Source organism: Amblyomma mixtum, chromosome 1 (assembly GCF_055824585.1).
Source record: "Amblyomma mixtum isolate Tamu chromosome 1, ASM5582458v1, whole genome shotgun sequence".
Lineage (NCBI taxonomy): Eukaryota > Metazoa > Arthropoda > Arachnida > Ixodida > Ixodidae > Amblyomma > Amblyomma mixtum.
In genome coordinates, this window is record NC_143012.1 from 86,424,211 (window position 1) to 86,437,763 (window position 13,553).

The window sequence follows — 13,553 nt, forward strand, 5'->3', positions numbered from 1 at the left end:
GCATGCTTCTTGAATTTCCCGTAAGAATCACTTCCGGGAAGACTGCTTGATTCGTGTGACGTGGAGGTGCACGAAGCTCCCAGTGGCGCAGTGATAGCGGTGCTTTGGTCATCGGTGAACGGTGAACATTGTTCCAGTTCCCTGAAGTTTGAATTAATGAGCTTTTACAGGCATTAGAACAATCAAACCCCTCCGGGTATTTACTGTCAATAAATGCGGGGAAGTTTGTCATCTTTTCTTTTTTCCGGCTCAACCCTGTTATAACAATTATTGGTTATAACAATGGCATTTCCATGGCACTTGAATATTGTTATCAGTGGGCTTGACTGTATCAGCACAAGCAGAGCTGTCAGTCATGTCGATAACAAAGGTGTGTTGGTTCGCGAACGAACGCTAAGCCACAGTAGAAGCAATGATAACAAAAAATTAACGCAGCCCCACTCAAGAAAAGGAAAAGCCGTTTCCGCCATTGTATACGCCATTCTATAGCAATGTTCCCTTACGCTAAATAGTATTGCATTATTTCATCAAGAAAAAATGCCAAGTGCTTATAGTCTGCTCCATAAAGCGCTAAACTCAGCAAAAGCAACACGCCTCAGCGTCTTGCAGCTTCGTGCTTCTGCTGGGCGGCAGAAGTGGCGGCCCGTCATTGGCGACTGTTAACGGTCCGGGCTCTGCCAAAGCCTGTAAGAAGCCTCTCTTCCACTTGCAAAGTTCAGACACAGTGGTAACTTTTCCCGCATGCATGGCGGGATCTTCACCTCAGCCTCATCCTGGTAATGTTCCTGTGGCTGTGCGTGCGCCATCACATCCCGTGTACTGCACTTCGGTCCACATGCCCAGAAGAGCCATCATGTGTGCAGTGTGTGAACCATCAAGCAGCATAACCAACTACCGATGATAGGCCAACCATCGGTCTTAGATCGCGATTGGCAACCAATGTGATCAGCAGCTGAACCTTGGGTCGACGCTGAGCCAATGTTAAGCACATACATAGCTGTTTAGAGGCCAGCAAGAAAGGTTGGGCCGATAAAAAAAAGACTAAAAATGCATGCCGCTATTGGGTTCTACGGTGATAGCTCCACAAACAAAGTTTCCGAGAAAATATACGCCTCACATCATTATACAATATACACATGTACCTCATATACACAGGCTTATCAGATATGCCTAATAATCTGCAGGGGACAACTATGATTTAACGGAACAGAAGCATGGTACTCTTTTCCAGTTCTCTCAGTGACCAAACCAGCCAGTCACCACGCCCTTTTCCAGGCCGAAGTAAGAACTACAGCTGTTCACAACATGTTAAGAGGTAGGGAGTGTGCAGGTACACACCTGTTGCGACGAAGAGGAGGAACTGGTCCACGTCTCCCGTGTGCAGCTGCGGGCCTCCACCCTGCGCGCAGCCCTGCGCGGGGGCGGCACGGGCGCTGGCTCGGACTCCTCGGAGCCAGCGGAACCAGCGGCGAATGGGGCCAGCCTCTCGGCGATGCCACCGCTGCTGCTGCTGCCACTATTGGCCAGCGGCTGCTCTGCGCTGCCGATGTCGTCGCTGGCTTCGGACTCGGCGTCTTCGGAGCCGCCACCCCATGGTGCCACGCCACCTGCGAGACACGTGGGGATTGCTCTCTGCGTCCCTTGAATAGACTCCGGTCCCTTTCAAAGACTCATATCCCTTTACTGCTGGACTTCCATTAAAGACTCCTTCTGAAGGCTACTGCTCATTTACAGCGATATCGTACACTACTTCTTCAGACTGCAGTGACTTCAGAGACTTCCCTTACAGACTCCTGAAGGCTCCTGCTCATTTAGAGACATTGCAGGCAACTTCTTCAGACTCCAGTGACTTCAGAGACTTCCCTTACGCACTCAATTCGTTGAGTCCTGTGCCTCTGGAGGACCCTTTTAAAAACTCATGGCTCTTTATAGACTTCTATGCAGACTCCTTTCACAGGTTCCTCTTTCTTTATAAACTGTTATTATATATTTTTACAGATCCAATATATACACTCCTATACTTTTAAGGAACTCTTTTACAGACTCCTATCAATTCCTTTTATAGGCACTATTCTATCTTATCTCGGCATTTGTAAATTGGCTTTCTTGCACACACACGCAAAAGAAATTGCCGAAGCACATTTATGCTGGCATAGGCACCATAAGTTGTCAAACAGTTGAGGAAGTTCTCGCATATCACCCCTCTAAGCAGAGGACAAACATATGTCCACTGTAGAGTAACAAACTGCTGCATATAAGAAGCACGAAACTGCCGCTTGAGTGGTTTCACTATGCCAGTAAGAATTACACTCAGGGTAGCCAACCGGAAACCTTTCTGGTTAACATCCCTGCCTTTCCCCTCTCCCTGTATCTATCTATCTATTACACTCAGTGCAATTGCGTGTAATGCGAAGGCAAGATAACCGCTGGTCCTTAAGGGTAACGGAGTGGATTCCCAGAGAAGGCAAGCGTAGCAGGGGACGGCAGAAAGTTAGGTGGGCGGATGAGATTAAGAAGATTGCAGGGATACGGTGGCCGCAGCTGGCAAAGAAGGACAGGGTTAATTGGAGAGACATGGGAGAGGCCTTTGCCCTGCAGTGGGCGTAGTCAGGATGATGATGATGATGATGGATAGCATTGTCAGCGACTGAGAGCTAGTTCTGTGAGCCAAGTGACACTGCCAACATTTGCTAATCAATGCTGGCAAGACAGTGTTTTAAATTGAACATGTGCCACCGCAGAGCTGGCCAGAGACCCCGGAACTTTTTTTTTAGTGTAGAGGGGCAAGGCTCTGAGCTTGCTTTACAATTGTTTTGTATTAAATGTTTTGTCTTTTCATTCAATTGTTTAAATATATATATTTGTACGTGAGAAGTGATTGACTGCATTAAAAAAACTGTACAGAGTATGTTTCAGTTCTGCTAACCATGCTCATGAACAGAGTCAGTCAATCAATGACTTCTGTTGGGACATGATTAGTACAGGTTACTCAAACAAAAACCTTTATGACTGACTATATGAAGCCATCTAGTTGAGCCACACTATATTATACATTAATAGTGTTCCAGAATTGAAGTGCTCGTGAGAAACCTGATCTGTGTGCAAACAGTTGGAGACTGGAGGGCACTTCCTCTTGTGCAGAAATTTTTTGCTGAGTGGAGGGGGTGAAGAACCACTTCCCCTGCCCCAATTTTTCCGGAGTCTCTGGAAATGGATGGTGCAGAGCAGCAGTGTCGTGAAGTCAGCATGCCAGGGCATGTTGGAGCATACTGGCCACATGAACCATGACTCAAGCTTCCTAGACATGATGGGAAGCACTCCGCGCGCAAAAAGCAAGCATGGGAACCGAAAACCCAAGCAGAGGCGGGAGATACGCGGCAGCGAGAGTGTGGTTGCTGTCTGTCCCTCAGCCGTAATGCTGTCGTCACCCATGTCAAACTCTTGTTTTGTGTTCTTGCAAATAGTGTAATAAAACAGTTTACGTTCACCTAACCAACCAATTTGCCTCGTTTGCCCCATGCTTGGAATCCGCGCCGAATGACAGCTAGAAAACTTGGCTGCACAACGGCAATGACTGTAGTGGGATATAGCTGTCGAGGTATTGATGATAGCGGCATCCCAACATTTCGACATTTCGGAAATTTTGGCAACGTCGAAATTGCCGGAGTGCTTCACTACGGCACCTCTCATAGCCTGAGTCGCTACGGGACGTTAAACAGACTAAACCAAACCAAAACCAACATTGGTTAGCTCTTTAGAATCACCCTCCTAGTCGTCCTTCCACCATGCTTGCCACTCGAGCCTTACTGCGTAAAATGGCACGCTTCGAGCACCATGCGGTTCTTCATTGTTCCCGTCATTCGTCACGGGCTGATGGAAAAGCAAAGCCCACACACCTGTTAGCTGGCTGGCGAGCACAACCGGTTCCGCGGCGTCGTCGCTGTCTTGGCTCTGTGTCGTAGCTTCGTCAGGAGGCGGCGACTCGGCTGCGTAGAAAAGCAACAGCGCTCGAGCGACGGATATGGGCAGCTGCGACACAATCGACCTGTTGGCCTCACAAGGTGGCCCAGGTGTTGCTCAGTAACTCCGACAACTCCGGTTGGTTTATGGTGAAACTCACCATTGGTCCTAGTTAGTTCTCTTTGGGAGCAACTGTGGTGCTAATTGGGCACAAATGAGAATTTCACTACAAGCCACTGCACTCGGTCAAACTTCATCTGAGCCAGGAGCAATGAGTGTGGCGCAGTGGCATGTCTGCGTGACATAGGAGTGCCGTGACAAGCGAGAAGGCCTCAGTGACAAAGTGGCTGTAACTGCGACAAAATGCTACCAAATGTTCGAGAAACGTATTTTCCAGACTGTCGTCAGCGCCCTCAGTTCTCGCTTTTTCGCGAAGCAGTTTCGTACGTCAAGTTGACAACAAAGTTATATATGCTTTTCTTGGGAAAAATACGTTTCTAAGTAATCTATTTCACATGCGTCTCAGAAAAAAAGTGTGGATGACATGCGGTTCTATTAGGACGCTCGTGCAAGTATGCAAGATTGATGTGTATGGCTAGGAAGGAAAATAAACAAAAACTGAACATGCTCAGGAATGTTCTACTAAATCCATGATTGAGTTGTTCTGAATTAAATTCCACACAGCAATAAATGCCCCATGTGACATTGCCAAAGATTCAAGAATAGCTTCCAGAGATCTCGAACACTTTTGAAACTTTCCGTGTAGTTGCTACCTATTGCACATGACCTATCTGGTTCAGTGCGACTGAAGGCCCTAAAAGGCCCGCTGGATGAGAACCAGTGAATCGCTGAATCAGTTATGCCTCAGTGGAAGCGGGTTTAAAAATGACGCAGCTTTCTGGATGCAATTAAGATGCTATCAATAAGAATGAAAATCGTTCGGAAGATTCTTCCTGATTATCAGCAGGCAGATCGATGCAGGATCTGAGTGCTTCAAGTCATGCAGATGGCTTAAGTTGGCTCAAAACAACAAAACTCTGGAAAACACTTGACGCAGAATTGCCACAGCATATTTTGAGCTTTGAAGAAGTGATCAGCTGAGTATTCGCGGAGACAATATTGCACTCCCCATACTGCCAGACTGTCTGCCCTCCTGAGGATGAAGGAACTGCAACGACAGCTGTGCCGCAACCCTCCACCCCTCTAGAAGGAGTACATTTGGTTGTTCCAGTTCCTTTAGATGTAGCAGCGGCAGCAGAGCAGAGTAAACGAGTCCGAGATGCCGCCACTATCGATGCGTGCGTTTTTAAGAACAATGCGGCTTTTGGACACTGAGATTTAGCATCGGAATACCAACAGCAGTGGCGTAGTCAGAAATACTTTTCAGGGGGTGTTACACAATGCTGGTAAAAAAAAAAAAAGAAAGACAGCCTGCGCCCAAACAATATCTTAGTCAATTTTTTGCATTAATAAAGCTGCAGGGATGGTTGTTTCGTTCACTGTAATATCTGCATACAAATACGAGTGCACACGAGACTCCGGAGATTTGATTTGTAAAGAATATTTATTCTCTCATAAAAACACTCGTACGGTACGAAAAATCGAGGCTATTTACTATATTTTCCGATAACACACAACACCACAAAAGCTTTTGTTCTGCAAATAACTCAGCAAACGCGAACAAATGGCATTTGTCAAAACTTCTACCCCATGCACGTGAACCTGCGCCCGACTGCAGAGATGCTTTAAAAAAAGCACTTTTTATTTTAGCAATAGTTTATGATCATTCAAGGACAATGCAAAGGATGAAATGCAGGCTGACGTGAAAAGGTATGTTTAGGTGCTGATCTGGAGGCGTTGTTGCTAGCTTTCTATGTCCAAACACTTATGTCCGCTAATTCAAGTGTTTTGCGGGAATTTAGAATGTTAAACCTGCACTTTTAGTTCAGCATATGCAAACGAAGATGCAATGATAACTTCAGCTTAGTGGTGCCATCTGGTTGTTAGAACTTGAGCCATTTTTGTCAACAAACCAACACTTTTCTTAGTTTCGTTTTTACATTTTAATATATTGATATGGAGTGTAAACAGCATGGGCGAAAAACAAAGGCTGAAAGAAAGGGGGGATGCAGTGGTCAGAAAATTTCCGTGGGTGTTCTGACACCGAAACACCCACCGTGGCTACACCCCTGAGCAGCAGTAAGTCATTATCAGAGATTATTAAGAACCTGTGCTTGAGTTTGGCAGCATTACAGGTTCTAAATAAATGCTGATCAATATGAGCTTTAAATCATTAACATGCAAGTGCAGCAATAACTTTTTCGACATTGATACATGCACCAAACACAGTGCAGTAAAGTGCAGCAAACACGTTAAAGTAATGTTTTTTCTGTATTTTTTTTTCGGCACGTTTCAGTGCGGTGGTGAATTATATTTCAGAAATGAATATGCTGGGGCAAGTTGGTGATTCATGCTTGAAAAGAAAACAGCAATTAAACAAAGACAAGATGAGACTTGAACAAGCACCTGTCCATGTCTCGTCCTTTTTTTCAGTGCCATGTTTTCTTCTTAAGTGCAGAGTTGAAAAAAACGACAGAACCATGTGAAAAATGCGACAAAATATTTTGTAGGTTTGTCGTAGCGACAGGTTTTTCTGTTGTCTTGAAGCATTTCTCTGTAGTAATTTTCTGCAGTAAGTACACAAAATTTTGTTATAAAATTTCTGTTGTTAATACTAGAAGTTTGTGGTCAAAAGCATTACAGAAAATCTGTCGCGACAGCGGAAATTTTTCTTTTCTATTCCGACTGGGTATGAACTAGCCATTGATTGTACGCTGCTGTTATACCAAGCATAGTGGTTAGTTTGTGCATAGTGTACAGTGTTCATTTGTGTGTTAACAGAAGAAACATTGCACACTACTCTTTAAAGTGGCAGTCAAAGGTTCATTTGAGCTGGAAGGAACAGCCAGAGTTAAAGGTGCACTGAAGTGGAATTTGAACTTGTCTTTTTGCCGCGGGAACTCGATCTACACGTTCCTAGCATTCTTAGAAACTGCGACTTATTGCCCTGTGTGGCCAATTTCCCTAATTAAATCGAATTAACGTTCAGCTCCCGCCCTTTTTTTTTAATTCTGCCTCGTACGGTGGGCGGAGTCGACCAACGCGTGGAGTGCCTTTCACCCAGTCCCGTGGCGGCTTGCCGCTCTGCCATCGGCGGAGTAATACGTAGTAGTCTGTAGTAGGAAATAGTCTGCGCGTATTTTTATTTCTGCGGGCTTATTTCGCGGCTATATTATCTGCGAATGAAACTATTTATTCATGGAAACCTAAAAAACAAAATAAAGTGAAAGCAAAGCCTCCACGGAGCTGGCTGAAAGGAACTTCACGCGTTGGTTGACTCCGCCCATCGTACGAGGCAGAATTAAAAAAAAAAGGGCGGGAGCCGGACGTTAATTCGATTTAATTGGGGAAATCGGCCACAGAGGGCAATAAATTGAAGTTTCTAAGAATGCTCGGAACGTGTGGATCGAGTTCCCGCGGCAAAAAGACAAGTTCAGAATCCTCTTCAGTGCACCTTTAATGATCGAAATATGTTTTTGACAAGTCGTAGATATAAGAGTCTCGTGACTGATCAAGTGGCACCAGAGATGTCAGGGGCAAGTGAAAGCCAAGGTGATGACCTAGCTGCCCATGGACACATACCTATATATTGAGGTTTGTTAGTCGATAACGAGTTCTGGTTTCTGTCTGGGCATAATACTGAATCAGATACAACCCTGAGATAAATCAATCAAATCACTCATAGGCGCCAGTCTTCGTTCAGTTCATGGAGCACTTCACATACTTATAATAGGGCACAGTTTTCCTGGAAAGTGCATTCATCCCTCGATACATAGTCAAGATAAAATAAGCAACAATACTTCCGTAAGAACACGAGAAGAACAAAATATAAACCTATAAAACCAATACGCATAGTGCATAAGACAAATACATGTCACTATATAAGGTACACCGGTTTCTATACTGATCCAATACAAATGAAAACACTACCCACAGAACAACACACAGAACCAATGCAACTTCCTAAAAGATGAATTAACTTTAATTACTACTGCAATTTTTCTTTACACTGCCGCCAAAATTTGCAGTCATAGCAGTCCTATGTTTGTTCTTTTTTGGTGAAGGGGGACATGATTCTGGGGAGTAATTGCTGTCAGGGGGGCATAGCTTAGTCAAGCCCCATCCAGGCCTTTTTTATTGCCTTCTGAGCCAATTTGCGTTAAATTGCCTCAAATAAGAAAGAAAGAAATAAAGAGAGAAACAAACAAAGAAGGAACGAAAGAAGGAGAAAAAGAAAAAAATAAAGAAATGTCATCAAGCAGATACAAAGATGTGCTCGCTCACCATCGCCGGCCGATGCGCATCGCCGGAGTGTGACGGCGTCCAGCAGCGTGTAGTGGTCTTCGTCCGCCGCCTGCTCGTCGTCCTGGTCCTGGCCCGATGCTTCGTCAGGGAACACGCGGTCCACATACATGATGAGCAGCTCGATGACCCGCGTCTGGTGCACCGTGTCCACCAGGGAGCTCAGCGAGGCACTGCCCTCACTGCGAGACAAGGCGGCCCGCCATGTATTAGACCAAGAAATGGACAACATGACAGTTGCGAGCGCTGTCTCTTGCTAGAACCAATGCTACGCAAACATGACTACCACTCTCGGCTTCCATCACACTCTCCATTAGCGCATCCTTGGTAGGAGAGCCGAGCGCACTGGCATTGCGAAGTTCCACTCACATCCTTGATTACGTCCTCATACTCACTTTCCTTCACCCGAGTAGAATAGGGGTTAGGCATCATCAGTTTCTATGGGGCAGAAACGTGGAGGCTAACAAAGAGGGTTCAGCTTAAGTTGAGGACAACGCAGCGAGCTGTGGAAAGAAAAATGATAGGTGTAACGTTAAGAGATCGGAAGAGGGTGAGGGAACAAACGCGGGTTAATGACATCCTAGTTGAAATCAAGAGGAAGAAGCGGGCTTGGGCAGGGCATGCAATGCGAAGGCAAGATAACCGCTAGTCCTTGAGGGTAATAGACAGGATTCCACGAGAAGGGAAGCGTAGCAGGAAGTGGCAGAAAGTTAGGTGGGCGGATGAGATTACAAAGCTTGCGGGGATACGGTAGACGCAACTGGCAAAGGACAGGGTTAATTGGAGGGACATGGGAAGGGCCTTTGCCCTGCAGTGGGCGTAGTCAGGCTGATGATGATGATGATGAGTTTCTGAAAGTATCCCGTAAACAGCTCGCACTTTAAAGCATCACAGGCCACTGGGGCACTGCCCACGCAACTCAAGTGGTGATAAAAAATAGCGTTTTATTGTTGGTACCTTTTATATGTTCATAATTTGAGAGCCTTTTGTATGTCTGGCCTCTCTTTTCGCATCATCTGTTTGCTCTTGCATGATGCTCGTGCATATCTTGGTTTTTACTTGTATCCCCCCTGCTTGGAGTCAAGCAACTCCGAAGTATTAAAAAAAAAAAATAAAAAGCACCGAACAGGAAGGATGGAACATATCGGTCGGAAAACACAACAGAAAATTTCCCATCGCAACAGATTATCTGTATGTTCCTGCACATAAACTTGTAGCAACAGCAAAATTTTGTGCAGTTACTGCAGAAAAGTATTGACTACAGAAAAATACTGCAGAATACAAAAATGTCAAAACATTCTGCCGTATTTGTGACAGGTATCAAGGTAACTATGTAGGCTAGTTGGTGTATATCAGACATAACTTCACTAGCGAAAGTACAAGACACCAGGAGAAGGAGAGCACAGGACAACGCTGGCGTTTTCCAGCGTTGTCCTGTGTTCATCTTTTTCTAGTGTCTTGTACTTTCACTGGTGAAGTTAGTAACATGGTTCTGTTGTTTATTTTTTTTTGACTGGGATGAACTGTACTCTACGTCGTACATGGTGCCATGGGCCTAAAAGTGATAAAACTTATATGCGGTACATGGTGTGAGAGGTGTAAAGACAAGAAAAATTTTGCTAAAACGATGCAGTAAGAAGACAAAAGAAATTAAAACGCACAAAAATCTTTAAAAATAGCTGCGTATGCAGAAGAACATGTAATATCTCTTAACGATGGGTTCACACTGTGGCATGTTGCTCGCTGAAATGCCCAATGTTCTCTTCTTGAAGCGTGACATGAGTGAGCTGGCCTTCACCTTCAAACCTTGCGCATATACGGTTGGTTAAAGTTATGTTAGGTCTACGTGGGCAGCACTCACCTGGTGCGCAGCAGTGTTGGTCCGAAGACGATGGCCAGGTTGCCGGCGGGCATCTGGTTGAGGTGCGCGTGCGCTGCCACCCTGGCCAGGTGGCGCAGCAGCGCGGCCAGCGTGCGCGCATGCAGCGGCGGCAACTGCGCGACTAGCGCCCGCAGCGCTGCCACCACTTCTTCCTCTTCGTCATGCTCCTCCCGGGCCTCGTCACCCGCTGCATCGTCCTCCTCTTCCGAGTGCTGCGTCACGCCCGTGCCGCCCGGGTGCTCCTGCGCAGGGGGCGCCACTTGACATGCTGCTAGTCTACTAAACATTCTAGTGTCCCTGTCATGCTGAAATTGCAAGTGCCCTCAAATCAATTTGTCCATCGATTCAACGACCAGCTGATCGATGCTACACGGGCAGCTCCAATGGCTGTCGAGCCAGGAGTCTGTCGATTCAGCGGTGCAGCGGGGAACCTTATCGAGATTTCAAATGCAACCTTCACGCACCTCCTGTATTACCAATGCCTCTCATATCGGCTGAAAGTGGCGAATCATGCCCTTTTCTGCCCCACTCTTTTGCCATTCAACCTATCTTGGCTTGGGATGGCCATGTAAGGTCACGCTGGACTGCGCTGCATCGCGGAGGCTGTGGTAAGCACCACGCGGTGCTGTATCCCGGGTGGCGTAACATGGGGCTCCAGAATGAGCACACCACAATGCAGTAAGTGGTGAAAGTGACGTCTGCACTCTTTTTACATTGAAAAGTGGATCACCTGACAGACACTGATGAAACAGGAGGCGCTTCGTGCACTCACTCTCGGACGTGCAGCATTCGCACTTCCGTGCTGAGGAATTGGCAATATAATCACTGAACAGCAAATGCTTACGAGACGCCAGTGTGCAAGAAAAAAGCTATTCTGACATGGTTGCGTAAGCCAGTGGCATTAAATATCTGATGATATGTGAGGACATGCATGCGCCATCCCTTGGTGAATTATCGGGCGAGCTGGTTCACGAGGTAGCGTCACAGTAATGTTTTTTTCTGGCAACAGGTGTCATGTAAACTCTTACTGCCAATTGTAAAAATTATTTGGGAGAGAAAAACACATGCTTGTCATAAAGCACTGCAGCAAGCATACTATCACTGTAGCTAGTATTACAAAAATATGCATCACAATGCATGAATGCTAGAGCAGCTTGTCCGAAACAACGAAATATATTTCAAGAATAGTAATATCACTTTAATGAAAAAATATACCCAAACCAATATACCTTGCTAGCAAAATTACTGGCCATGACGATGGCGGCACAACAGGTTAGTGTGAAATAATGGAATCTTTCAACAGCACTTTCAACTGCTTTGAGTCTGATTTGCAGTTTAGAACCTCGAAGGCCATTCCTTGTGACAAGGATATAAGGGACCAATGGTCCGGCTGTGCCATGCACGTTTCAAGTTCTCAAGTGGATCAATCAACAGAATGTATCTGTTCAACTATCCACCGGCCCCAGAATGTTTACGCGACGTGGAGGCAGCAAGAAGGACGTGAGTAGGCCATATTGTAAAGACAGTGTCGATGATCATTTCAAAGGCACAATGCATGAATTCAAAACAGGAGGCTTCAGTAATTCGTTATCACATGAAGTATTGTTCAGGGACACACGAAGTGTGTGATTAATGGTTTGCGTGTTTCTAAGCCTTTCTTTTTTGGTGACTGTCAGGTACATACACAATAATTACGCAGTGAAAGTAAACTTTTCATGGAAGTGTTTGTCAACACTGTCACTTTTGTGTCCTTGTGTTCTGTACTGTGGCTTTTGCGCAAAACCTCAACAGTAATCCCCCTTCGACTGACAGCAGCGTGTTCACGCCATTGATTCCAGTGCCACCGCTCAGGTTTGAGACGCCTGCCCCATTCCACAGCACTGCTGCAATGATGTGCCATCATGACATTACTTTGGAAAGACACCATTTGGTACTCTGCTTGAAGGCGCCATACGAAACATTTCCGTGATGCCGGAGTCCTATTTTCTGCAATATATCTGGAGACCTCGCTTATGCATCACAAACTCATGCAGTTGATCTGTGCCTAGGCAATAGGTCTGTGACTAGGCAATGGGCGTCTCCCTAGTGAACGGCAAAGCACGCATATCGATATCAACTCTAGCCACACTCACCTTTGCCAGGGCGATGAAGTGCGGGTAGAGGCGGTACGTGAGCAGCGGCTCGGGCAGCTGTCGCAAGTACAGCTTGAGCACGTTGGCCACCACGTGGGGCGGCGAGTCACTGAGGTCGACGAGCGTGGCGCCGTTCTCGAAACATTGGCACAGGCGCTCCACCTTGGACTTGACGCCCGAGACGCGGTACAGGCCGCGCACGCTGTAGCCCCGGGCATCCATCTCGGCGATGCATCGGCGCACGATGTAGGGCACCTCGTCGGCCGGCTGGACGCCCAGCTCGACGCCAAAGGTGGTCATCTTGCGGGGTAGCCGCTTGTGCCCACAGCGGATGGCCAGCGTCTCCAGGCACTTCTTGTGTGACGCCAGGCCACACTGGGGGGGCACAGGGAAGGCAAGGAGCATTCAGGGTTTACATAAGCCAGTCGAAAACAGTGGCTGCATGCTGCACCGAAAACAGATAGATATTCGGAGAGCGCGTGAACCCTTAAAAATTCTCTAGGCAGGCTATAGACTCTCCATAGACTTTTGTCCATAAAGTCTATAGACTAGTCCACAGACTAAACATCCCTTGGGCAATCAGCAAAAAGTCTATAGCCATACACTTTTAGAGGACTTTTTTCTGTAGACTCTCTATAGACAATGAATAGACAAGGAAATATCTATGGAAAAGCAACAGAATGTATAAGAAGTCTATAAAACGGAGAGTTGAGCTAGTTGGTACATGTTTCTTGGAAAAAACAGCGCTAAACGAAGGACAACAAAAAAGAGTACAACAGGACCGGCGCTGACTATCAACTGAAGGCTTTATTAGGAACAACACGCAATATATACTCCAATGACATCCAAGAACACATGGCAACACCAAAAGCTACAGTGATACATCAATCACCTGAATCCAGATACTTCAGTTCACAGTCATGAACTGTTACAGAGGGGATGCTCACGCACAAGTCACTGTTTTTTTGAATATGAAAGGCTTCACTGATTTCCCGTGTTAGTTTATCTTTGTGTTTGTACAGAATCTTAGTTTCATTCAACACAAAGATAAACTAACACGGGAAATCAGTGAAGCCTTTGATATTCAAAAAAACAGTGACTTGTGCGTGAGCATCCCCTCTGTAACAGTTCATGACTGTGAACTGAAGTATCTGGAT

The 13,553-nt window shown here is 46.1% G+C and overlaps 1 protein-coding gene across 4 annotated transcripts in view; it reads right to left on the reverse strand.

Moving 5' to 3' along the window:
- LOC149367114 (rho GTPase-activating protein 45-like) overlaps positions 1-13,553 on the reverse strand; it is a 165,621-nt gene that overhangs the window by 10,601 nt on the left and 141,467 nt on the right. For all 4 annotated transcript variants that reach the window (XM_089554225.1, XM_089554212.1, XM_089554205.1 and 1 more), the window contains 5 exons: positions 12,397-12,771; positions 10,244-10,506; positions 8,365-8,564; positions 3,897-3,986; positions 1,339-1,607 (listed from right to left, as the gene is read on the reverse strand). In XM_089554225.1, the coding sequence (XP_089410351.1) occupies positions 1,339-1,607; positions 3,897-3,986; positions 8,365-8,564; positions 10,244-10,506; positions 12,397-12,771 (1,197 nt within the window). The remainder of the gene's footprint in view (positions 1-1,338; positions 1,608-3,896; positions 3,987-8,364; positions 8,565-10,243; positions 10,507-12,396; positions 12,772-13,553) is intronic.